Source organism: Protopterus annectens, chromosome 7.part0, assembly GCF_019279795.1.
Source record: "Protopterus annectens isolate FY-2018-M chromosome 7.part0, PAN1.0, whole genome shotgun sequence".
Taxonomy (NCBI): Eukaryota; Metazoa; Chordata; order Ceratodontiformes; family Protopteridae; genus Protopterus; species Protopterus annectens.
The window spans coordinates 215,519,162-215,543,912 of record NC_056739.1 but is presented as its reverse complement, the minus strand read 5'-3'; the positions used below and the strand labels follow the sequence as shown (position 1 = coordinate 215,543,912).

At 45.5% G+C, this 24,751-nt stretch overlaps 1 protein-coding gene across 1 annotated transcript in view; it reads right to left on the bottom strand.

Moving 5' to 3' along the window:
* CSDE1 (cold shock domain containing E1) overlaps positions 1-24,751 on the bottom strand; it is a 2,062,269-nt gene that overhangs the window by 1,287,664 nt on the left and 749,854 nt on the right. The window contains exons 6-7 of the mRNA XM_044076154.1: positions 13,841-13,920; positions 13,060-13,217 (exon numbers count right to left, since the gene is read on the bottom strand). Of these exons, the coding sequence (XP_043932089.1) occupies positions 13,060-13,217; positions 13,841-13,920 (238 nt within the window). The remainder of the gene's footprint in view (positions 1-13,059; positions 13,218-13,840; positions 13,921-24,751) is intronic.

The following is a 24,751-nucleotide window of genomic DNA, read 5'->3' as shown; positions in this document are numbered from 1 at the left end:
ATTCCTCTCTTTCCTGGTAGTGTATGGAAATGGAACCTGTAACCTTTGTCTATAGTCTGCAAAATCCATTTTTCTCTTGTAATGCAGTGCCAGTTTCTTGAAAATAAGGTTAGCTTTCCGCCTAAGGGTGCTTCTAGTTGTTCCCTGGTAGGCGGTGCCACCGCCAAGTCACTGTGATTGAGTAGTTGTAGTGGTGGTGGCTGTATCCGTGCCTCGTTGGTTGTTACCCTGCCACTGGCGACCCCTGTAGGCACCCCTGGATAGGTTTCTGCCTCTAGAGCGCCTATTCCTGCCTCTTTGTGCCTTAGAGGAGTCCGGAAAGGACCAATTCTTGGAGGGCCAATTCCTGCTAAACCTTGGAGGTTGAACTTGTAAGAAATCTTTTACTGTTTGCACAGATTTTGCTTTCTCTTCCATCTTTTTCAGTACCTGCTGTGCGGGGGCACCAAATAAATTGACCTTGTCCATAGGTGCATCCAAAAGCTTAGATTTGACATGGTCTGGTAATGCCTGCTCTTTTAACCATGCATGCCTCCTGATAACTGTGCCAGTCATGGCTGATCTAAAGGAAGCCTCCAGTGCATCATAGCCACATTTTAAAGAATGGTTACTAACCCGCTGTATGTTATGTCACATTTCTTGAACATACTTTTTATCTAAAGATTCTTCAGAGGACAGCTTTTTAGTCAACTGGTCAAGCATAAACTCTTGATATTGAATCATATGAAATTGGCAGTTCAAAGTTCTAGCTGACAAAGTAGCAGAGGTGTAAACTTTTTTACCCCATCTCTCTAAAGACCTGGATTCCCTTTCAGAGGGGAGGGGTTTTTTAGAAGAAGTAGCTTTTACAGCTTTAGGGCCCTGGGAGATAGTCTCTGGATCTGCAAAAGGGGCCTTATATAAGTGGTGATGAGTGTCCGGGACCCTGTAGTACCTATCTGGCTTAGCAGGAGCCGGAGGTAAAGTATCAGGAGTAGTGCAAGCATCATTAAATGAATCATCCACAACAGATAGAACTGGAGGAATAGCTAAAGGCCTATGCTGTGGTAAGTGTAGAAAGGTCCTAAGCCTTTTTCTAGAGTCTGAGAAATCTTGGCCCTGCCACTGAAATTGTTCCCTCATTGCATGCAAGGTTTCCCCAAAGGAAAATTCCTCAGGAGGAGAGGCTGAAGGGATGGACTCCTCAGCATCAGAGTCTTCGTAAGGAGAATAAGAAGCCTCAGGAGGGTCTGTATGTTCTGAATCATCAGAAGAATCATCTGTGGCTACTGGCTCAGGGGGCTCTGCTCTAGGCCTCTTTTCTGGAGGAGGGAGAGAGGCCCTGTCTGGATGAGGCTGGGATCCACGAATTAAAGTGATGAGATCCTGTGCCAAAGAAAGCATATGGGAGCTGGTGCTAGGCCTGTGAGAGGGGGGCTTGGCAGGCACAGGTTTTGAAGTTTTGGCTGCTTTAGCCCTGGCAAAGGCCTTAATAGACATAGCTGGAGGAGGCCTAGCAGCTCCACGTGCAGGGGTAGAAATATCTAGGGGAATGGTGTCTGATAAATCCTGTGAAATCGCAACAGAAGGCTGGATTTCAGAAGCCGTTTCTACCAGGATGGAAGCGGCCTCGGTAGGAGGCAAGTTATCGGCTGAAGAAAGAACCGCTTGCTCGGTTTTGGCCGAAACCGAGACACTCGTGGTTTGCTTAACCGCGGTTTCAGCCAAAACCGCGGACCACGAGGGTCGGTCCTTTTCTTTGCGCTTTTTGGTTATTTGCGTAGTCGGAGGATCCGACAGCATAATGTAGGCAAAATCGGAGCCGAAAATTTGTTCAGCAAAGTCCGAGCGACGTCTAAGCGTCCGTCGGTTAAAAGAAGCACAGGCTAGACAAGCTGCTACGTCGTGGTCTGGGCCTAAACAATGTATGCAATAGGGGTGGAAATCTTTATGAGGTATTTGTTTCCCACAAGATAAACAGTTATTAACTTTCTCTGACATCGGCTGAGGCAAGAAAGAGTCCCCAACGGGGTACTTAGCTTTATAGAAGTCTTCAAAGTAGTATTCGGTAGTAGTAATCTCTGGATCTGACCGACCGGCACTTGCGAACAGCTTCTGCTTCGGGCGCCACGCGGCAAGAAAGACTGAGGAAAATGGCGTCAGCTGATGCCTTTATACCCGAAGAACTGCCGCAATGACGTTGGGTGAAGTGCGACACCAGCCGAGGCCAGACCCAGACTTTGGAATCCGGCCGACCGAAGGGCTGCCTGACGACAGGACAACCCATTTGTAAGTACTGCAGATGCATCCTTGAAAAACATTTGGTAATGCATTGAGCCAGCTATGAATCAGAGGTATCTTCTGCAAGATTGTCTGATTGGGACATGCAGGTATGCCTCTTAGGTCCAAAGTTACGAGCCAAGCTTTCTTGCCCAGCATGGGCAGTAGCTGTAGTCAACATCTTGAATTTTGGAACTTCCAGAAACGTATTTAGTATAGGCAGGTCCAGTATTGGTCTCCAGGTTTTGTCCTTTCTGGGTACTAGGAAAAGTCTGGAGTAAAATCCTTGACCCTGCTCTTGTTGTGGTACATGCTGAATGGCTCTCATATCCATGAGGGCTATAATTTGTTTTTGTGCCTCTGCCCATTGATGGTCTGGCATACCTTTTGACCTTGGTAGAGTGTAAAAATGGAACCTGTAGCCTTGGGACACTATGTTCAAGACCCATTTGTCTTGGGTAATCCTTTGCCAATTTGATAAAAAAGTGCTATTTTTCCCCCTAAGGGGTGGCCTAAAGAAAAGTGCTTGGATCTGGTAGAGGAAAGTAATTAGGACTGTTACCTGAAAGGTTGTGATTTGTCCTCTCCGCTTTTGGAGGTAGGAGCACCCCATTGTTTAGGCCTGTATGAGCCTTGGGGCAGAGATCTGCCTCTGGGACGCCTGTATCTGCCTCTTTGTGGTCTGTCTGATGCTGGGAAAGGACCAATTTTTAGAAGGCCAGTTTCTGCTAAACCTGGGTGGCTGTACCTGTAAGAAATCCTTCACTGTCTGCATGGATTTTGCTTTATCCTCCATTTTTTTCAAACACCTCTCCTTGCTTTAGTAGCAAACAAAGTATCATGCTGTAATGGTGCATCTAATAATTTTGCTTTAACGTGATCAGGCAGATTTTGTTCCTTTAACCAGACATGCCTTTTAATAACAGAACCTGTAACAGCGGCCCTGCAAGAGGCCTCCAGAGAATCATAGCCACATTGCAAAGTATGCTTTCCCACTTGTTCAGCTGCATGCAATAAATCCTGCAATTCCTTGTTCTCTGAACATTCAGTATTTGTCAACATTTTCTGTTGAAGCAGTGACATTAAATTGTCAGTTTCATATGCTTAAATATCAGTAATATTTAAAGCCCTTACGGCCAGGGTTGCAGAAGTGTAGACCTTTTTCCCCCCATCTGTCTAGAGACCTGGAATCCCTATCAGATGGGACAGGGTTTTTTGCAGTGGAAGCTTCCCTTGGGACCCTGAGATATAGTTTCTGGGTCAGCAGCGGGGTTTTTATACAGGAATTTATGAGAATCCAGGACCCTGTAGTATCTGTCTGGCTTAGCAGGTGCAGGGGGTGAAGAGTCTGGGGACAGGCCGGACACTGAAAATACATCGACAATGTCTAGAACAGGGAGAATAGAAAGGGGCCTGTGCTGAGGAAGTAGGAGAAAGTCTCTGAGCCTTTTCTTAGATTCAGAATAATCTTGGCTCTCCCAGTGGAAATGTTCCCTCATGATATGCAGGGTTTCCCCAAAAGAATAATCCTCAGGAGGAGAGGCTGAAGGAATGGATTCTGCAGCATCAGAATCCTCATAGGGAAGCATGGAGTAATCCTGTTCAGAAAGAGGAAATAGAAACCTGATCAGAAGAATCATACTCTGTTCTCTTGCCTAGGCCTCTGATCAGGAGGGGGATGGAAGCCCCTGATCAAAGTAATTAGGTCTTCGGCCATTTTAAGAATCTGTTTTTTAGGCATGGAAGTCTGAGTAGGAGAATTGCTGTACTTGTTTCTTTGTCTTTAGTGCAACTTTAGTCTTTGAAGCTGAAGATGGCTTAATATATAGTTGTGTAGGTCTGAAGACACCCTCAGAAGCCGATGCCTGCTCAGCGGCTCCGGACCCATCTGAGGGAATGATTTCAGAGTGTCCAATACCTTGAGTATCCAGAGGCCCAGTCAGCTCCACGTGAGAGTCGGAAGCGGCCTGTGGCTCTGAGGTAGTGGGCACCAGGGGCTGCGAAAGCACCTCACTGAGAACCGGTGAACCGGCGACTGGCCTAGTAGAGGCTTTGTCGTCTGTTTTGGACCTCAGATGCCTATCATTTTCCTTGAACTTGCATTTTTTTTAAACTCCGGTTGTTGGCTAATCCGACGGCATAATATAATTAAATCTTCGGCCAAAGTAATGGAATGCAAAATCGAACAGACGCTTGATAGTGCATTGGTTAAATCTAGCACAAAGCCGAAAACTAGCAACGTTATGATCAGGGCCTAGGCAAGGAATACAGTAAGAGTGAAAATCCTTATGAGGTATTTGCTTCCCACAAGAAATACAATTAACTTTTTCTGACATCGGTCTGGAGCAAGAAAAAAGTTTCCCCAACGGGGTACTTAGCTTTAATGAAGACTTTGGTTCTGAAATTTGTATTTGAAAATCTCAGGAGTCGGCCGACCGGCACTTGCGAACTGCTTTTGCTTCGGGCACCGCGCGGCAAGAAAGACTGAAGAAAATGGCGTCAGCTGCATCTTTTATACCCCTGACGCACTGATGTCAGTGAAGAGGTGACGCAACCGACGCCGGACCTAGACTTTGGAATTCTGGCTGACTGCAGGTAGCCTGCCAGCAGGATAACTCAAGAGTAATGACTGCAACAGTGAAATACGAACATCTGGTTCTATTGCCCCCAGATGCAAGAGAGACAAAACTAGCTTTTCTACTTCTGCCCTTTGATTTGAAAGAATGTCTGGAAATCCGGTGTGTGGGAAAGGTGTGGAAAGAAAATGTGTCCTAGGGATACAGTTCTGAGTACCCATTTGTCGTCTGTGATGGTGGCCCAAACCTTTGCAAAAAATGGCAAACCTTCCCCCTAAAGGAAATTCCGGGCAAGCAGGAACAGGTAGAAGTTGGATAAAGTCATTGAGAATGCTTGGACTGAGATGCAGGCTTAGAACTTCCAGACAGATGTGGAAGCATGTCATTGTTAAGACCTTTGAGGGGTAGCTCCCTCACACCTAGCAGATTTGTAACCTCTGGACTTAGAACGGTTCTGCCTGCTAGTATTGGGAAACATCCGAGGAGGTTGAACTTGCAGAAAGTCTGCTTGCATGGACTTGGCTTTATCCTCCATCTTCTTGAGCATCTCCTCCGCTTTACTGCCAAAAACAGTGTCTGGGTGTAAAGGTACATCCAAAAGCTTTGCCTTGACAGGCTCTGGAATGGGCTGTTCTCTGAGCCAAGCATGCCTCCTGATAACAGGACCAGTAAGCTGCAGCCCTGCAGGAAGCTTCAAGAGCATCAAAACCACAGTGTAAAGAATGCTTGTTGACAAGACTGGCAGAATTAAGAAAATCTTGCATAGCTTTATTCTCCACCAAGAGAGGCACACTTGAAATGTTTGACTTAACAGCCTCCAAAGTATGCTGCTGATACTTGAGCATATGAAAGACCATTGATAGACCTAACAGCAAGAGTGGCAGAAATATAAAAGTACAGTTGTGTACCTACCATAAATGTAGATGTTAGAGTGTATTTCACTGTTGCAGTCATTACACTTGGGTTATCCGCCGGCAGGCGACCCGCAGTCGGCCCGAGTTCCAAAGTCTTGGTCCGGCGTCGGTTGCTGTCGCCTCTTCCCTGATGTCAGTGCGCCAGGGGTATAAAAGTTGCAACAGACGCCATTTTCCTCAGTTTTTCTTGCCCCAGATGTCAGGTGCCCCCAGATAGGAAGGCTGAAAAGATACAAGTATGCCAAACAATGCATATAACTATAAACATTTCTTTCATCTACAAGCAAATACACCACATAGGTAGTATAGAGTTCAGAAGTACAGAATGGTCCCAGCAAAGAGGGGGATGGTGGGTGGGTAACCTGGACTGCAACAGTGAATACATTCGAACATCTACATTTATGGTAGGTACACAACTGTACTATGTTCGTGTTTCACTGTTGCAGTCATTACACTTGGGTAGAATCCCAAAGCTGAGGTTGGGTGGCTGGGTCTAGATTGGATTTGGCAAGGATAACAAGCCCTGCAGAGCTGTGGTGGCAAAGCCTGCTCTAGATTTGGAGTAGAGAGGTAGGTGGTTCTGCTTGGTGAAAGTGTGCACTGAGCTCCAGGTTGCAGCTTCTAAAATGTCTTTGGTTGGTACCCCTCTGAGGAAAGCTGCTGATATGGCTGCTGCTCTGATAGAATGAGGCCTAATGCCCTTAGGCACAGATCTGCCATGCTGTGCATAACAGAAGTGGATGCAGTGTCCTATCCATTTTGGAGATTGTCTGCTTTGTAATTGGCTTTCCTTGTGATCCTGCAGCATAAGCTACAAACAGTTGCTCAGTTTTTCTGAAAGCTTTTGTTTTGTCCAAGTAAAATCATAGCTGCCTGTGTATATCCAAAGCGTGCAGAAGTTTTTCCCCTTTATTCTGGGGATTTGAGTAGAAAGTAGGCAAATGAATGGTTAGGTTTAATGCCACATTGGAGACCACTTTTGGCATGAATGTGGGGTTTGTTCTAAGAGAAACCCTGTCGATGAAAAATGAGGAATGGTTCTACAGCCATTGATGCCTGTAACTCAGACTCTTCTTGCTGAAGTTATTGCTAGGAGAAAAGCAGTTTTCCATGACAGAAATTTAAGATCAGCTGTGCTGGCTGGTTCAAATGGAGGCAGTGTTAGTTTCTCTAAAACAAAATTGGGGTCCCAAGTTGGTACTGGTGCTCTTCTAGGGGGTCTTATATTCTTTGCCCCTCTGAGGTACTGCCGAAGTAGAGGATGTGAGAAAATAGGAGCCGCACTGTAATGAGCTGAAATGGCAGAGGCATGGATTTTAATACATGAAAAAGATAGGCCTTTGTCCAACATCTCAGTCAAGTATTATAAAATCTGAGGTATATTAGGGACCAGTGGGTCGAGCCCTTGTGCCTGGTTCCAAGCACAGAATCCTTTCCATTTTTCTGCATAAGATTTCCTAGTGCTGGGCCTTTTGGCTTCCAACATTACATCCATTACAGCTTTAGAGAGAGTTGCAGTCCGAGTGGCTACATTATTCGCCATGCTGACAGGTGTAAGGTACTGAGTTGACGGTGCAGAATTTAATAGTTTTGTTGCGTCAGAAGATGAGGGATTAGAGGAAGAGGCCAAGGTGGGTCCTGAGAGAGTTTTCAGGATTGGATACCAGTGCTGGCGTGGCCAGTCTGGTGCAAATAGGATCATTTTTGGCCTCTCTTGTCTGACTTTTAGAAGTACTTTGGTGAGAAGAGGCATCGGAGGGAAGGCATAGACTGTCAGGTTTTCCCAGCTGAATGACAGAGCATCCACTTTCCATGCTTGATAGTGATAAGTCCTTGTGCAAAATGTCTGTATTTGGCAATTGTGAGGGCAAGGCAAACAGATCTATGTCTGGGCGTCCCCACTCCGTTATGCTGAACACTTGTGGATTTAGCTTCCATTCGTGAGGATCCATGAGATTTCTGCTTAGTTTGTCTGCCAGTGTATTTTTTGTTCCTGGCAGGAATTGTGCTTGCAGATGTACCTGGTAGGTCACTGCTCTGCTCCACAAATTCATGGCGTGTCTGCGGGTCCCATTCAGAAGACCGAAACGCCGATTCCCCGACGCGGAAATCACCGACGCCAGATGACCGACAGGTACGTATACCGACAGGGTGATTCGCCGACAGTGGAAAGACCGACAAGGGTAATCTGCGATCGCGACCCGGTAAGTGTGCGATAGTGACGGCGGTAGGAGTGGGCAGGTAAGTGAGTTAGGGTTAGGGTGCAGGTAGGTGATGTGTACGTTAGTGTCGGAGCTTGGGCTAGGGGTGTGTAAGTGAGTTAGGGTTAGGGTGCAGGTAGGTGATGTGTACGTTAGTGTCGGAGCTTGGGCTAGGGGTGTGTAAGTGAGTTAGGGTTAGGGTGCAGGTAGGTGAAGTGTGCGATAGTGTCGGACCTTAGGGTTAGGGTTTGGGTCAGGGCTAGTGTGTATGGTATGTAGTGTCGCGTGTTGTTTACGTTCCGTGTGTCGGTGATTTGGTGTTCTGTGTTTTGCGTTGTCGGGTTTGTGTGTTGTCGGTTATTTGGCGTCGGTGAGTTTTGTGTCGGGGAATCGGCGTGTCGGTGTTTAGAAGTAGACCCGTGTCTGCATAGGGGGTAGGAATGCACGCCTCCTTGCTTGTTTATGTACCACATAACTGTGGTATTGTCCGTCTTTATTAGTAGTTGTCCTGGATGTATTAGGTCCTTGAAGGCTGTCAGGGCATTTTGTACAGCTAGTATCTCTTTCTGATTGATGTGAAGATGCATTTGTTCCCTGGGCCACATGTCATGAATACATTTTCCTGCCATGTGTGCTCTCCAGGCATAATCCGATGCATCCGTTGTTATTGTCTGCCTGGCTGTAGGTAAGGTGAAAGGCTCTCCCTTGTTGTGGTAACAGGCCTGGGACCACCATGTTGTAGGCAGGGGATTAAGGCTATGATTGTCTCTAGGCTTTGACAATGCTGAGTCCAAACACTTTTTAGATACCACTGTAGTTTCCTCATATGCAGTTTTGCATATGGAATTAGTAGTATGCAGGATGCCATGAAACCCAGGGCCTGCAGAAGTTTTCTGGCAGGGAGCTGGGTCTTTTTTGCCATCATTTGAAAGTAATGAGTCAGTTGCCTTTGTTTGTCTGGCGTAAGATAAGCCATCTGGGCAGATGTATTTAAGCTTGCACCCAGGAATATTATCTCTTGAGAGGGCACTAGTTTTGATTTCTTTTCGGTTACTGTGTACCCTAGGCAAATTAGTAACTTTTTTACAAACGCCAGGTGCTTTAGAAGAATGTCCTTGCTCTCTCCTTGAATAAGGCAGTCGTCCAAGTAGGGATATATTTGAATGCCTTTTTGTCTGCAAAATGCAATTACTGGAGCCAGGCATTTTGTTAAGACACTGGGCGCAGTAGATAAGCCAAAGGGCAGTGCAGAGAATTGGTAATGCATTGAGCCTGCTATAAATCTGAGGTATCTTCTGCACGATTGTCTGATTGGGACGTGCAGGTATGCCTCCTTGAGATCTAAAGTAACTCGCCAAGCCTCCTTGTTCAGCATGGGCAGGAGCTGTTGTAGTGTTAACTTTTTGAATTTTGGTACATCCAGGAAAGTATTTAAAATGGACAGGTCGAGTATTGGCCTCCAGGCCTGGTCTTTTCTGGGTACTAAGAAAAGCCTTGAGTAAAATCCTTGTCCCTATTCTTTTTGTGGAACTTTTTGAATAGCTCCCATTTCCATATGGGCAGCAATCTGTTTTTGTGCCTCTGCCCACTGGTTTTGTGGCAGGTTTGGCATACCTTTTAGTTTTGGTAGCGTGTGGAAGTGGAACCTGTACCCCTGAGAAACTATATTCAGCACCCATTGGTCTTGGGTGATCATGTGCCAATTGTTTGTGAAAAGTGCTAGCTTTCCCCCTAGGGGTGCTATCAACTGGTAAGAGCTTGGCATTTGCAGAGGGAAGTCATTGTGTTTGTTTCCTATAGGGTTGTGATTTGTCTTCTCTTCCTTTGGGGGCTGAAGCACCCCACTGCTTAGGTCTGTAGGAGCCTTGGGGCTGAGATGTCTCTTGGGCGTCTGTATCTGCATCTTCATGGCCTGTCTGACACTGGAAAGGACCAATTTTTTTGAAGGCCAGTTTCTGCTAAATCTAGGTGGTTGAACCTGCAAGAAATATTTCACAGTTTGCATTGACTTTGCTTTATCCTCCATTTTCTTTAACACCTCTTCTGCCTTAACACCAAACAAAGAATCATGCTGTAGTGGTGCATCCAATAACTTTACCTTAACATGGTCAGGTAAACTTTGTTCCTTCAACCAAGCATGTCTTTGAATAACTGAGCCTGTAACTGCGGCTCTACAAAAAGCCTCTAATGAATCAAAACCACATTGCAGAGTATGCTTTCTCACTTATTCAACTGCATGCAATAATTCCTGCATTTCTTTACCGTCTGGACTTTCCGTATTTGTAACCATTTTCTGCTTTAACAATGACATGAGATACTGTTGATATTTTAGCATGTGAAACTGACAGTTTAAAGCTCTTACAGCTAAAGTGGCAGAAGTGTAAACTTTTTTCCCCCCATCTGTTCAGAGCTCTGGAATCCCTATCCGAGGGGACAGGATTTTTGGCAGTGGAAGCATTAACCCCTTTAGGACCCTGAGAAATTCTTTCTGGGTCTGCAGCAGGGTTTTTGTAAAGGAATTTATGAGAGTCAGGGACCCTGTAGTACCTGTCTGGCTTTACTGGTGCAGGGGGTAAAGAATCTGGAGACAGACTGGATTCAGTAAAAACATCATCTACAATATCAAATACAGGGGGGATAGCCAGGGGCTTGTGCTGAGGCAGTAAAAGGACATCTCTGAGCCTTTTCTTGGATTCTGAGTAATCCTGGCTTTCCCAGTGGAAATGCTCCCTCATGGTGTGCACGGTTTCCCCAAAAGAATAATCCTCAGGTGGGAGGCTGAAGAAATGGACTTTTCAGCATCAGAGTCCTCATAAGGAGGGAGAGAATAGTCCTGATCAGAAGAATCAGAGGAATCATAATCAGTCTTGCCTAGGCCTTTGGCAGGAGGGTGATGGGAGCCCCTGATTAAAGAAATAAGGTCCTCGACCCTTTTTAGCATCCGTTTCTTTGGCATGGATGACTGCTCTGGAGAATGCTGCACTTGTTTCCTTGTCTTTGACTTTGCCTTTGTTGCTGTAGTAGTCTTAATAGTAAGTTGTGAAGGTCTGAAGACTCCCTCAGAAGCCGGTGTCTGCTCAGTGGCTCCGGACCCATCTGAGGGCATAGTTTCTGTAGGCCCAATACCTTGAGTTTCCACAGGCCTCGGTGGCCTCCACGTGGCTGTCTGTTACGGCCTGTGGCTCTGAGGTAGCGGGTGTCAAGGGCTGCAAAAGCGCCTCACTGAGAACCAGCGACTGGCCTAGAAGCTTAGTCTGTTTTGGACCTCTGATGCCTGTCTCTTTCTTTGTCTTTGCGTTTTTTTATAAACAGTGGTCGTCAGCTGATCAGACGGCATTATATAGTTAAATCTTCATCCAAAGTAATGTAAAGCAAATTCAAACAGACATTTAATAGTGCGTTTATTGAATCTAGCACAAAACCGACAACTAGCAACGTCGTGATCAGGGCCTAGGCAAGGAATGCAGTAAGAGTGAAAGTCCTTATGAGATATTTGCTTCCCACAAGAAATACAATTATTAACTTTTACTGACATCGGTCTGGAGCAAGAAAAAGTTTCCCCAACGGGGTACTTAGCTTTATTGAAGACTTTGGTTCTGAAATTCAATTTTGAAAATCTCAGGAGTCGGCTGACCGGCACTTGCGATCTGCTTTTGCTTCGGGCACCGTGCGGCAAGAAAGAGTGAAGAAAATGGCGTCAGTTGCAACTTTTATACCCCTGTAGCACTGATGTCAGGGAAGAGGCGACAGCAACCGACGCCGTACCAAGACTTTGGAAATCTGTCTGACTGCGGGTCGCCTGCCGGCGGATAACCCAAGTGTAATGACTGCAACAGTGAAACACGAACATCCTTCTTTCCCCACCTGTCTAGATTCCCAGATTCTTTATTAAAAGGAACAGGATTACTGGCAACAGTAGCCTTAACCCCTTTAGGCCCCTGAGAAATAACTTCTGGGTCAGCCAGAGGGTTACAGAAAAGAAACAAATGAGACTCAGGAACCCTATAGTACCGGTCAGGTTTCCCAGGAGCAGGAGGAACAGAGTTGGAGGTCAAGGAATTTTCCAGAAAAACATCATCCACCACCTCCAACACAGGGGGAATAGCCAGAGGCTTGTGTTGAGGCGAATTCAAGAATTTTCTGATCCTTTTCTTAGACTGAGAGCATTCCTGACCTTCCCATTTAAAATGCTCCCAAAGAGAATTCAAAGTAGCACCAAAAGAAAAATCTTCTGGAGGAGAAGCAGAAGGAAAGGATTTCTCTGCATCAGACTCCTCAAAAACGGAAAAAACCTGAGAAGTCATCTCTTCATCAGCAGAAACTCACTCCTTCCTCTCCTATCCTATCTATCCTTACAGTAACTTTATATGTATGCTTTCAAAAAAAATTTTTTTTGTTTGCATTTTTTACATTAATGTTCCCTACTTACTGCTTTTTTATGTAAAATTGTATGCAACAATGTCTATGTTCTGTTTCCTATATGTTTTTTTATATCTGTAATCTACACTTGGAGCTTTTCTCCCCGGGCCTCTACTGAAAATGGACATATATCCAGCTAGACTAGCCCGGTCAACAAATGTAAAATAAATAAAATAAATAAATAAATAAATAAATGCTAGAGGTCTCAGAGCCAGAAAAGGATAAAGCTTCTGGAAAAAGACCCCTGCCTCTTTTGGAAGGAGGAGGTGAAGAGCCTCTAATAAGAATTAAAAGATCATTAGCCTTTTTAACCATCCGACATTGAGGGGAATGAGGAGCAACTGGAGCCTATTTCTTCACGGGCTTGCAGTTACAGGACTTACTAGACAGTCGGAAGGACTCAGGAGGCTTGGCCACTGAGGAGGTTGTCAGTATGTGCCTGCTGTCAGAAAGAAGAACAGAGGCCTTTGGAAACCAGAGCCTGCTTTGTCACAGGCTGAAGGTCCGAAGACAAAATGGAAGCCGAAAGCCTGGGGAACTCTGAAATGGTCTCCGCAAAGGCCTGAGCTGTTAAACCCATGGACTTCAGGGGCTGCAAAGGCACCTCACTGACTACCGCTGAACTGACTACCAACCTAACGTCGTTGGAAGATTTGACTCTCTGAAGCCTGTCTCGGTCTTTGTCCTTACGCTTTTTGGAATATCCGATGCCTGAAGACCAGTGGATGCCATACCGACAAACTTGTGCCAAACTCCAAAGTGCTTAGCTAAGAGCTTAATCCAACGACGAATAGTACATGGATTAAAAGAAGCACAAAGATTACAATTAGGAATGTCGTGGTCAAGGCCTAAACAAATAATGCAATAAGAATGAAAATCTCTATGGGAAATCTGCTTTTCACAGTTAAGACAATAATTAACTTTTTCTGACATTTGTTAGGCAAGAAAAAGAGGATCCTCAAAGGGGTACTTAGCTGTAGATGACTTCAACTTTCGTAGTCGGAAATCAAAAAGCTAAACGGCCAACCGGCACTCCTGCAAAAAAGCTTCTGCGTCAGGCTCCGCGGCAAAGAAGACTGAGAAAGTGACGTCAGCTGCCTCCTTTTTTTTATCAAGGATACTGATGCCCTATACAAACAATAGCAGCTGACGTCATATCCATTTACCTTTGGTACTCGGGCCGATCGAGGGCTACTGGAGGCCAGATAACCCATTAGTAAGGACTGCAACAGTGAAACGCGATGAACATACATGCTGAAGCGAATAATTATAACGTTTACATATTCAGACTATGATTTTTTCCTACCAGAAAACTTTTGAAGGCTGGTTTGGATAACTGATGTTTCGGATAATCACTGTTCAGATAAATGAGACTACTGCAAGCAGCATTCTTGCCCTCATAGAAAAATCTGCACCAGTCCCCAAAACAGGACAGGTTTCTGTGCATTTTGTTTTATAAAGGGAAAAATACTCACTTTCATTGCACATACTACTCCCTGATAGCGGGTCTGCATCTTCTTTATCAGAATGATGTTGCGGGCCCTCACAGACCTAGAGTGAAGGTAAGATTAAACATTTCAATTTGCAAACAAAAAAAAAAAGAGACTACTTCACTTAAAAATGTCTTTCACAACAGGGAGATCACCTTTAATCAGCAAAAAGGCAAACTTTGCTTTAACATTAAGATATTTTGGAAATTAGCATCTATAACATAATACAAGGTTATGACCATATGTGTTAGCAGGTTCACAATACTGACAGCTATTAGTCATCCATACACAGCAAGCCTGAGAGCGGTCTCCCAAGGAGGCCTCTAACACAACTATAAAATTATTCTCAATGGTTTGCCTACCAAGTCTCCTTTGAGTTTGTCAACATTCTTCTTATACAAATAAATCCACTTTGCTCATCACAGATGACCTCTCCTAATCAACCCTACCAAGCTGCCACAACCATGGCCTCTAGAAATGCTGTGGCTAGAAAACATGCTCTTATCTGACTAACCTTCTCAGTATGTGTGACTATCACTTGATTCAATCCTACTACAAGTCATTATGCTCCAAGTATCTATAGGTAAACAATTTGGTTTTATGCATTCAGTCTAAATACCCACCTGTACCAGCAGTAATGAAGCACAATACTTCACATAATTATATGTACACGAAATGTACATAAAAATAAATTATGTTCCTACATAACATTCCAACTGTGTTGTTGATCTTCATTTATTCTTGATGGGTTAAGTTCCAAACCCTTGGAACAGACTCGGGCATTATAAAAGCTCACACCAGCCAAGAACTCTTGAGCTAAGGCTCTACCCATACTGCCTCTCTTCCCATTACCTCAGATCGACTTTGCCCAACATAAAAAAAAAAAATATGGAAGCGCTGTCCGAGGAACAACCTTATGACAAATCCCAGGGCTAGTTCCGCATCCTCCAGGAGCGTCTCGGAGGGGGCAGGAGGGTAGGATGTCAAGAATGAATGAAGACGGACAACACAGATAGAACGTTGTAGTAAGAAAATAACATTTATCTGATATTGTTAATCTTCATTCATTCTAGACTGATGGGACAAAGTCCCCAGCTACTTTAGATCTAGGGAGGCCCTACGGAAGAATATTCCTGCGCACCATACAGCCAAAAGATACTCTTTCGCCTGGAGACCATGTCTAACTTGTAATAAGTGATAAAGGTATGTGGGGTAGCCCAACTTGCAGCTGCACATACGTCTTCCACAGATGCTCTGCAATGGAAGACTGCTGCAATGGAAACAGATCTTGTAGAATGAGCTCTAACTTTTGTTGGTAGTTTAAGTTTATTCTGGTTGTATATAAAGATAATGCAGTCTTTTAACCATTTTGAGAAGGTGACCTTTGATACCAGTCTGCCCAGTCTGGTACCTGAAAAGAATAGTAGTAGTTGGTCTGATTTTCTAGAGGATTTCGTTCTATGCAAGTAAAAACATAATTGCGTGTAGACGTCCAACATATGCAAGCAGTACTCTCCTTTGAAAAATTTGGAAAGAAGCCTGGTAAGTCTATGGTCTGGTTGACTCTGATACTTTTGGAAGGAAGGAGGGATTGGTTCTGAGTGATGCTCTCTCTTTATGGAAGATTATATACGGATGATTCACACACACAGCCTGTAACTCTGAAATTCTCCTAGCAAATGTGATAGCAACTAGGAAGAGGGTCTTCCAAGATAAAAAGTTGAGGTCACAAGTGGCTGCTGCCTTGATGGGCTGATGAACTAGGCATTGTAAAACTACGGTCAAATCCAAAAGAGCTTCCAGATCTTTGAAAGGGGGGGGGTTTTAAATACTGAGCGCCTTTAAGAAAAAGGCCGCACAGATGAGGAGACATCAATGAATGATCATCAAAACCAGTATGAAAACTCAAAATGGCAGCTAGATGAACCTTAACTGTAGAAGTTGAGGCTCCCAACTGAAATAAGGTGGCTAAATATTCCAGGACCTTACCAACTGGTGCCAATAGATCAACGCAGTTTGTACAAATCCAAACAGTGAATCTTTTCTGTTTAGGTAAATTTTTCGGGTGGATGGTTTATGGGAAGCCAGAAGCATCTTCTGCACTGGGTAGGGCAAGTTGTTCTGCCTGACAATTACTGGAATTGGAGAAATCAACCAGTCAGCCCGAGATGCACCGAGCCTCAAGGGTGAGACAGCAGGTCCAGAAGTTGGATCTAGAGTCCACGGGTGGTGAACCAGGCGAGACTAAAAAAAAGGGAACCCAGACTTGAAGGGGCCAGTAATGTGCAATGAGAATCACTTTGCTTCTCAACCACTGGGCTTTCCTCAAAGTGGTGAATTAGTGGAACTGGGGGAAAGGTGTACAAAAGTCCCGGGGGCCAATCGTGAAGTGCATCTCTCAGGGACTCCCAGCGAGGGGGAATTAGGGCAAAGTAGCTACTGCACTTGTGGTTTATGGGGTAGGCAAACAAATCACAGCAAGGCTGACCCCAACGGCAAAAGATCTTCATTGCTACATTGGGATTGAGAGACCACTCATGAGGCAGAAAGATATACCTGGTCAGTTTGCCTGCAATCACAGAGTTTCCCGGGATATGCATTGCTATTAGAAAGTGGTTGGACGCGATTGCCCATTGCCAAACTCTTAGGGCTTCCTGACAGTGGGTAGGATCTTGCCCCCCTCCCCCCGTTTGTTGACATATTAAACTACGGACATGTTTTCTGATTGGATAGCAACTGTCCCTGAAGGGCAAACTGAAATGCTTGCAACGCTTGCCCTCAGTTCTAGGACACTGATGTACAAATTGGCCTCTTGTGGGCACATACCTTGGACGGTCTTTCCCAGAAAATTAGTAGTAGTAGATTGGTGGGCACAAAAAGCTTGCAAGAAAAATTCCGCAAAAGGATGGGTTTGAAGGCTTCCAATCACCCCTCTCTTTTAATATTTCTAGGATGTCACCAAAGGAGACATCTTCAGGGGGGTAACCTTGGGGACCCTTCCCCTTCATAATAATCTATATCCTCAGTGACGGATTCTTCTGGACAATCCAGGTGCTTCCTCTTGCATGATTTTAAGGGGAGGCTCCTCAGGGCGAAGTTCTGAGGAGAACTCCGAAGAGTTGGGACCCTGAACTAGGGTATCTTGGTGCTCTTGTGGCAGCTGCGAGCCAGAGGAAGCAAAGATTTGGCACTCAGATGGGGATGGAACCAACGGGGAGCCTGCTGAGGCTAAAGCTCACTCCATAATCTGGAAGGCAGGCCTGCCCAAGGAGGGATGGGAGCCCAGAACAGAGGAAGCCAACCTCAGAACCAGGGTCACACCCTGCTCCGACAAGCCCCCCCCCCCAGAGTGGGAGCTGAGAGAGGACTTTAAACTACCATGGTACCAAGAGCCACAGACTGAGCCATAGAAAAAAAAGGGAAAAAACAAACAGCCGATCCTAGAAAGTACAGTTTTGTACCTACCATAAATGTAGATGTCCGATAGATATGCAACTGCAGTCCTGACATATGGGTTGTCCTGCTTCAGGCAGCCCTTCGGTCGGCCGGATTCCAAAGTCTGGGTCCGGCGTCGGCTGATGTCACCTCCTCCCCGACGTCAGAGCGGCTGGGGTATAAAGGCATCAGCCGACGCCATCTTCTTCAGTGTTTCTTGCCCCAGATGCCAGGTGCCCTCCAGGGAAGGCTAAAATTTGTGAATGGATAAACAAAAAATCCAGACATGCACAACAGTAATAAACAGATACACCATAACAGATATCCCCAGCTTATAGGAAATGGGGGGGGGGGGGGGGATGGACCCAAGGGAAAAAGCAGAGGGGTAGGAGGGAGGGAAAACCTGACTGCAGTTGCATATCTATCGGACATTACATTTATGGTAGGTACAAAACTGTACTATGTCCTTCAAGAATGCAACTGCAGTCCTGACATATGGGTTGAAAACCATAGCCAAGCTGGGGATGGTAGGACTAAGCAAGAGATGGTGTAGCTAGAAGGCCCTGCAGGACTGCCGAAGCAAAGCCTGCTCGGGATCTGGAGTATAGTGGCAGGTTGTAGTGTTTGGTAAATGTATGCACGGAGCTCCATGTAGCAGCCTCTAGAATATCTTTTGTAGCCACTCTTAGAAAAGCTGTGGATGTGGCCATAGCTCTGGTGGAGTGTGGTCTAATATTAACTGGCACACTTTTTCCATGGAAAGAGTAACAGAATCTGATGCAGTGTCCAATCCATTTTGAGATAGATTGCTTGGTGACTGCCTTTCCTTGTGCCCCAGCAGCATAGGCTACAAAAAGTTGGTCAGACTTCCTGGTAGACTTTGTTCTGTCCAAGTAGTAGCGTAGTTGCCTGTGAATGTCTAAAGTATGTAACAGCTTTTCCCCTTTGTTTTGAGGGTTAGGAAAGAAAGTAGGCAGGTGAATTGCTTGGTTTAGAGACACTCTGGATATCACCTTAGGCATGAAGGAAGGATTGGTCCTAAGAGAAACTCTGTCCTTATGAAATATGAGGAAAGGAGGAACTGCCATGAGGGCCTGTATCTCAGAGACTCTTCTTGCTGAGGTGACTGCCAACAGGAAAATCGTTTTCCAAGATAGAAATTGCATTTCTGAAGATGCTGCTGGTTCAAAAGGAGGAAGAGTTAATTTTTCCAAGACGTAATTGAGGTCCCATGCAGGAATTGGTCGTTTCCTTGGAGGTTTGATATTCTTTATACCCCTTAGTAACTGTCTTAGCAAGGGATGCGAAAATACAGGTGGATCACAGTTGTAATGTGCTGAGATCGCTGAAGCGTGGATTTTGATGGAAGAGTATGAGAGGCCACTGTGAAACATTTCTGCCAAGTATTCTAATAGAGGTATGCTCATCAGTGATGCATCCTGTCCCTTGTTGACATTCCAGATGGTGAATCTCTTCCATTTGGCCGAACAGGTTTTTCTGGTGGAAGGTCTGTGTGCCTCCAACAAAATTTCCTGAACCTTTTTGGAGAGGGAGTCATGGATCCCAGTCATGGAACTCTCCAAGCTGTCAGCTTTAAGGTTTGCAGATTCGGATGAACGGTCTTGTAGTTGTGCTGAGTCAGGCACTGAGGCCATTGAGGCAAGGGCCACGGTTTGGTGTGAGTTATGCTCAGTAGCAGTGGGTACCAGTGTTGCCTTGGCCAGTCTGGAGCTATCAAGATTCCTCTTGGTTGCTCTGCCTTGATCTTCAGTAACACCTTGGTGATTAAAAGGTAGGGGTGGGAATGCATAAATTGTTAGGGCATTCCAGTTGAAGGAAAGAGCATCCGTCTTCCAAGCTAGAGGATGGTGAATCCTTGTGCAAAACCTTTCCAGATGATAATTGAGATGAGATGCAAAGAGGTCCATGTCTGGTCTTCCCCATGCAGTTATTTGTGAGAAAATGCGTGGGTGTAGCATCCATTCGTGTGGATCCAAGAAATTTCTGCTCAACCTGTCTGCAAGAACATTGTCCTTGCCCGGAACAAACTGGGATTGCAAGTAGATGTTCAGTTTCAGGGACTTTTCCCAAAGAGTCATTGTTAGTCTGCAGAGGGGGTAGGAATGAGTGCCCCCTTGTTTGTTTATGTACCACATGATAGTGGTGTTGTCTGTCCTTATTAGCAGATGACCTTGCTGAAGAGATTTTCCAAAGGCTTCTATTTGCATGTATCACTGCCAACATCTCTTTTTGATTTATGTGCTGATGCATTTCCATGGGAGTCCATTGCCCTTGAATGCACCTGCCGTCCATGTGCGCCCCCCACCCATGGTCTGAGGCGTCTGTTGTAATAGTTTGACTTGTTGGAGCTTTGTTGAAAGGCATGCCTTCGTTTACGTGGCTTGCTTGAGCCCACCATAAAAATTCCCTTTGCAGGCATGGTATGAGCGGAATTATGTGTTCTAGGTTGTGGCTGTGTTGAGACCACAAGCTTTTGAGGTACCATTGTAGTTTTCTCATGTGTCGTCTTGCCAGAGGGATTAGAAGAACGCAAGATGCAATGAACCCCAGGGCCTGCACGGTCTTCCTTGCGGTCAGGTGGGTTAGTTTTGCTAGGTTTTTGAAGTAGTCTGTTAAATGCTCTTGTTTCTCCTCTGTGAGAAAGGCCATTTGTAGCTGTGTGTTCAGCTTTGCTCCTAGAAAAATAATCTCTTGGGATGGCAGTAGTCTTGATTTTTGAATGTTGACTGTGTATCCCAAAGCCTGTAGCAAATGAATGACATTAATCCAAGTGTTTTGTTAAGGTTTGCTTGCTGTCTGCTTGTATGAGGCAGTCGTCCAGGTAAGGGTATATTTGAATCCCCTGGAGTCTGCAGTGTGCCACTACTGATGCCAGGCATTTCGTGAATACTCTGGGCGCAGTAGATAAGCCAAACGGCAATGCTGAGAATTGATAGTGCTCTGTTCCTGCAAGAAATCTGAGGTATCTTCTGCAACTGTGTCTGATAGGGACATGCAGGTATGCCTCCTTGAGGTCCAGAGTAACCAGCCAAGACCCCTTGCCCAGCATGGGAAGAAGTTGCTGTAACGTCAGCATCTTGAATTTTGGCACCATGAGAAAAGTATTTAGAGCGGATAAGTCCAAAATAGGTCTCCACTGCTTTTCTTTTCTTGGAACAAGGAAGAGTCTTGAGTAAAATCCCTGGCCTTGTTCCTGAGGAGGAACCTTCTCTATTGCTTTTATTTGTAACAGCTTTGAGACTTCTCGGAGTGCCTCTGCCCTTTGATTTTGTGGCAGGTTTGGCATGCCTTGTCCTGTTGGTAAAGTATGGAAGTGGAACCTGTAACCTCTGTCTATTATGTCCAAAATCCAATTGTCCTGTGTTATAATGTGCCAGTTCTTTGAGAATAGAAATAATTTTCCGCCTAGAGGTGCTTCCCTTTGAGCCTTGGTAGGCGGAATAAAAGGTAAGTCATTGTAATTGTCCCTGCGGTGCAGGTGAGCTACCTGTGCCACTTCTCTGGTTTTGAGGTTGCCATTGGCGGCCCCTGTAGGAGCCTCTGTATTGCCCTCTACCTCTTGCACGCCTGTTCTTTCCCCTTTGAAACTTGTCTGAGTCTGGAAAGGACCAATTCTTTGAAGGCCAATTCCTGCTGAATCTGGGAGGCTGAACCTGGAGGAAATCCTTTACTGTCTGTACAGATTTTGCCTTCTCCTCAATAGATTTCAACACATCCTGAGCATTAGCACCAAAAAGCTTCTGTTTATCCAGAGGTGCGTCCAGGAGCTTTATTTTAACATGATCCGGCAGTGGCTGTTCTTTCAACCAAGCATGTCTACGGATAACAGCCCCTGTCATAGCTGCGCTACATGAAGCTTCCAATGCATCATAACCACACTGAAGAAAGTGGTTGCTAACCTGCTGAGTGTTATGAACTAAATCCTGCAATGTCTTTCTATCTATAGGCTCAGGAGAGGCTAGCTTTTTCTGCAAATCATCCAGCAAATAATCCTGGTACTGAAACAGATGAAATAGGCAGTTAAGTGACCTCATGGCAAGGGTGGTAGAGGTATAAACTTTTTTACCCCATCTCTCCAGGGACCTTGCTTCCCTGTCAGCAGGCAGTGGGTTTTTGGCTGAGGAGGAAGCCACTCCTTTGGGGCCCTGCGAAATAGTTTCTAAATCCACAGAGTGGGCCTTAAAGAGATGCTTGTGAGTGTCAGTTACCCTGTAATATCTGTCTGGCTTGACAGGAGCAGGAGGGAGAGAATCAGGGGAAGCACTGGAGTCTGAGAATACATCATCCAGGACATCCAAAACTGAAGGGATAGCCAAAGGTCTGTGCTGGGGTAACTTGAGGAAGGTACGAAGCCTTTTCCTAGAATCAGAAAATTCCTGACCCTGCCACTTAAAATGTTCCCTCATGGGGTGGAGGACTTCACCGAAAGAGAAATCCTCCGGAGGAGAGGCAGAGGGAACTGATTCCTCAGCATCAGAGTCCTCATTGGCCTGGAAGGATTCCTCTTGGAGGTCTGAATGTTCTGAATCCCCAGAGGCTTCATCTGAAGAGAGGTTGTCTGCCTGCTCAGTTCTAGGCCTTTTTTCTGCAGGCGGCTGAAAACCTCTGTCTGGGTGGGGCTGAGACCCCCTGATAAGTGAGATTAGATCTGCAGCAAGAGACATGATCTGTTTATCAGACGAAGGGGCCTGTGGGGTAGGCTTAGGATGGGCCTTGGCCTGGCTGGCGGCCTTAGCACGTGCAAAGGCCATGATGGACATGGAACCAGTAGGCCTAGCTGCCCCACGTGCAGGGGTAACCTTGTCCACAGGAATGGTGTCGGGTAGATCGAGAACTTCAGTTTCTGGAGGAAAATCAACAACCGGCACCGGAGAAGCCTCCGGGACCGAAGCGCGTGTTAACGCGGTGTCGTCGGCCTGGAGCAGTAGAAGGATCACTTCCGTAGGGGCCGGAGCACTCGCGGAGGGCTTAGGCGTAGTATCGGTAGAAGGCGCGGGTCGAGGGTGTCGGTCCCGGTCCTTGCGTTTCTTGGTAGTTTGAGCTGCCGGTTGTTCCGACGGCATGATGTAAGCGAAGGATTCGCCAAAAAAGTCTTCGGCAAATTCTGCCCGGTGCCTGAGAGTGCGCTTATTAAAGAAAGCACAGGCAGCACAGGCCGAGACGTCGTGGTCTGGGCCCAGGCAAGGGAGGCAGTAAGAATGGAAGTCCTTATGAGGTATTTGTTTACCGCAAGACAAACAATTAACTTTCTCAATTTGTTCTGACATCGGCTGAGGCAAGAAAAATGTTCCCCAACGGGGTACTTAGCTTTTAGATGACTTTGGTAACTGGAAGCACAGGAGCTGACCGACCGGCACTTGCGAACTGCTTCTGCTTCGGGCACCGCGCGGCAAGAAAGACTGAAGAAGATGGCGTCGGCTGATGCCTTTATACCCCAGCCGCTCTGACGTCGGGGAGGAGGCGACATCAGCCGACGCCGGACCCAGACTTTGGAATCCGGCCGACCGAAGGGCTGCCTGAGGCAGGACAACCCATATGTCAGGACTGCAGTTGCATTCTTGAAGGACATCTGGCAGCAAAATCATGGTCCTATAGGTACAATGGTTCCGAAGGACCCGGAGAGCACAGAGTAGATTCTGGCACTGAGGTGAGATCCACCATCAGCACTGAAGCAGTTGACACTGGCAGCATTGAAGCAATTTGCTCCAAGACCTGGGGGGAGGTTGAAGAAGGAATATATGTAGGAGTCTTGGGAGAGTATGCCTCTGCTCCAGGGGGAGGGAGGCTTCTGGTTGCCAAGTGCTGACCCACTAATCTGACTACATCCAATTCCGATAGACTCCTGGAGGAACAGATTGATATTCCCAAAGGAGATTCAGATCTTTCACAAAGGGACTCTGCTGCTGACCCAAAAAGGGGTCTATTGACGGGGAATATCTATCGGGGGCTACTTGTAACATCGACCTTCGGCACTATGGTCTGCTGAATAGCATGAGAAAATGGAACCAAATGAGTAGTTATAACAACCGGTGCTGGATAGGTAGTTGGCGCCGAAGCTGTGATCAGGGACAAAGTTGTCTGTATAAGATCAACAGACGGCACAGATACTGATTTTGTTGTTTTTGGCACCGGAGCATTTTGTAACTTTCGCCTTCAGTTCCAAAAAAAAACTGTTGGCACCTGGGATTTTTGAGACTTGGGAGTAATTTAACTTAGGGGAAGATGGTACCAAATGACTTTTTTTGTCTCAGACTTTGGAGATTTTGAAGTCTCCATCTCAGAAAGAGCTTCACTAAAAGGGCACTTCAGTAAGCCTTTGAGAACCAACTTATGTCATCTCTCTGCAAGAGTTTGGTCACTAAAGCCCTTACAGATATCACAAAGAGGTTGAACTTCCAGATGACTGACAGACTAGACACAAGAAAGATGCCCATCGGAATTGGGCATCTTTGTCACAGACCTTACATTTGAACCCAGAGGTTCCTTTTTCTCTGCCATATTCGGTCAAAATACACTGTACACACACACACTCTCGTTCGTAGTGAAAAAGAAAAATAGTTTAGAAAAGTAAAACCCTTTTTTTGTGTTGTATACCAACAATTTTATATATATATATATATATATATATATATATATATATATATAGATATATATAATGTATGAAGAGAGAGTGAGAGAATACCAACACGGGTGAAAAGAAAGAAGCAGGGGAAAAATACCAATGATGGTATTGAAAGGTTACTAACAGTAAAAGGGGAGGAGAGGCCCAATACCAGCAATGGTAAAGGAGAAATACCCAGAGGTAAAAAATGGGGTAGAAAGCTTCAAATAGTACACTCACAAAAAAGACTTAAAATGACAGTAAGTAGTAAAGTATTAAAGTGATCTGAAATAGTATAATCAGGTAAAGAAAATTTTAAGCACTTGGCTGAGAGCATCAGCTGACGCGTCCAATTTTCTACACAGCAAACAAGATCTGAGGTAATGGGAAGAGAGGCAGTATGGGTAGAACCTTAGCTTGACATGTTTTAGCTGGTGCGAGCTTTGTATAATGGGCGAGTCATTTCCGAGGGTTTAGAACCGAACCCATCAGTCAAGAATGAAGATTTACATCAAATCTTTTGTTTCTCTTTTCATGAGCAATACAAGCGCAACCTCAGAGATAATGGCCTGCCACTGGAAACTGCCCCCACCCCAATACACAACTCTAACAAAGGTTTTGTGCATGGCAGCTTGAATTTACAAGATTATCACTTTTTTGGCTTTCGAGAGATGGTATGACTTCAAATTCAAACTAAAGATATATGTGGTCAGTCTTTGGAACAAATGACAGCTTGTCTGTACTCTATTCACTCTCCACCTTGAGTCTATTGTACAAAAAAGGTCAGGAGGATTGATAACAGCTTGAGGTATTGGCAAGGGTTTCGGGCATTACT